Here is a 456-nt window from a genome sequence, read left to right as displayed (position 1 = left end):
CCGTGACGTACGTATCCCTCGACGGCTCTTACCGCAGGACAGATTTTGTGGACCGAAGTCGTTCTGCCCACCAATTGCGGGCACTAGCCTCCGGCAGAGCCTACAATATTTCTGTCTTTTCAGTCAAACGCAACGTGAACAACAAGAATGATATCAGCAGGCCCGTCATGCTCACCACACGCACTAGTGAGTAGTGTCCCCAGGGGGATCAGGTTGTGACCTGCAGGCGCCGGGGCTTGTGCTGCCTCCTCCCTGACACCAGCTCCAGCCACAGCCGCCTGTGTTGAACCCCGCTGGGTTTGGTGGTGCAGATCCTAAAATGCAGGCATGGGACGGCTTTGGAAAGCACTTGGGCACAGAGAATTGCTGTCCCCTTTGCTATGAGGAAAAGGGGACTGAACCCCCTGCGGCTCACTGGCCGCTGCCCAGAGGCTGGTAAGGGCGGCCTCCACGGGG

The 456-nt window shown here is 58.6% G+C and overlaps 1 protein-coding gene across 1 annotated transcript in view; it reads left to right on the top strand.

Annotated features, from left to right (window-relative positions):
* Positions 1-6: 6 nt before the first annotated feature.
* LOC104402920 (sushi, nidogen and EGF-like domain-containing protein 1) overlaps positions 7-456 on the top strand; it is a gene marked incomplete at its 5' end in the record, with an annotated part of 6,521 nt that continues 6,071 nt past the window's right edge. Inside the window, one exon of the mRNA XM_010010914.1 lies at positions 7-186. Coding sequence (XP_010009216.1) covers positions 7-186 — 180 coding nt within the window. The remainder of the gene's footprint in view (positions 187-456) is intronic.

Source organism: Nestor notabilis, unplaced genomic scaffold (assembly GCF_000696875.1).
Source record: "Nestor notabilis isolate BGI_N333 unplaced genomic scaffold, ASM69687v1 scaffold25753, whole genome shotgun sequence".
Lineage (NCBI taxonomy): Eukaryota > Metazoa > Chordata > Aves > Psittaciformes > Psittacidae > Nestor > Nestor notabilis.
Note: the sequence above shows the minus strand (reverse complement) of the source record. Positions and strands in the feature narration are given on the sequence as shown.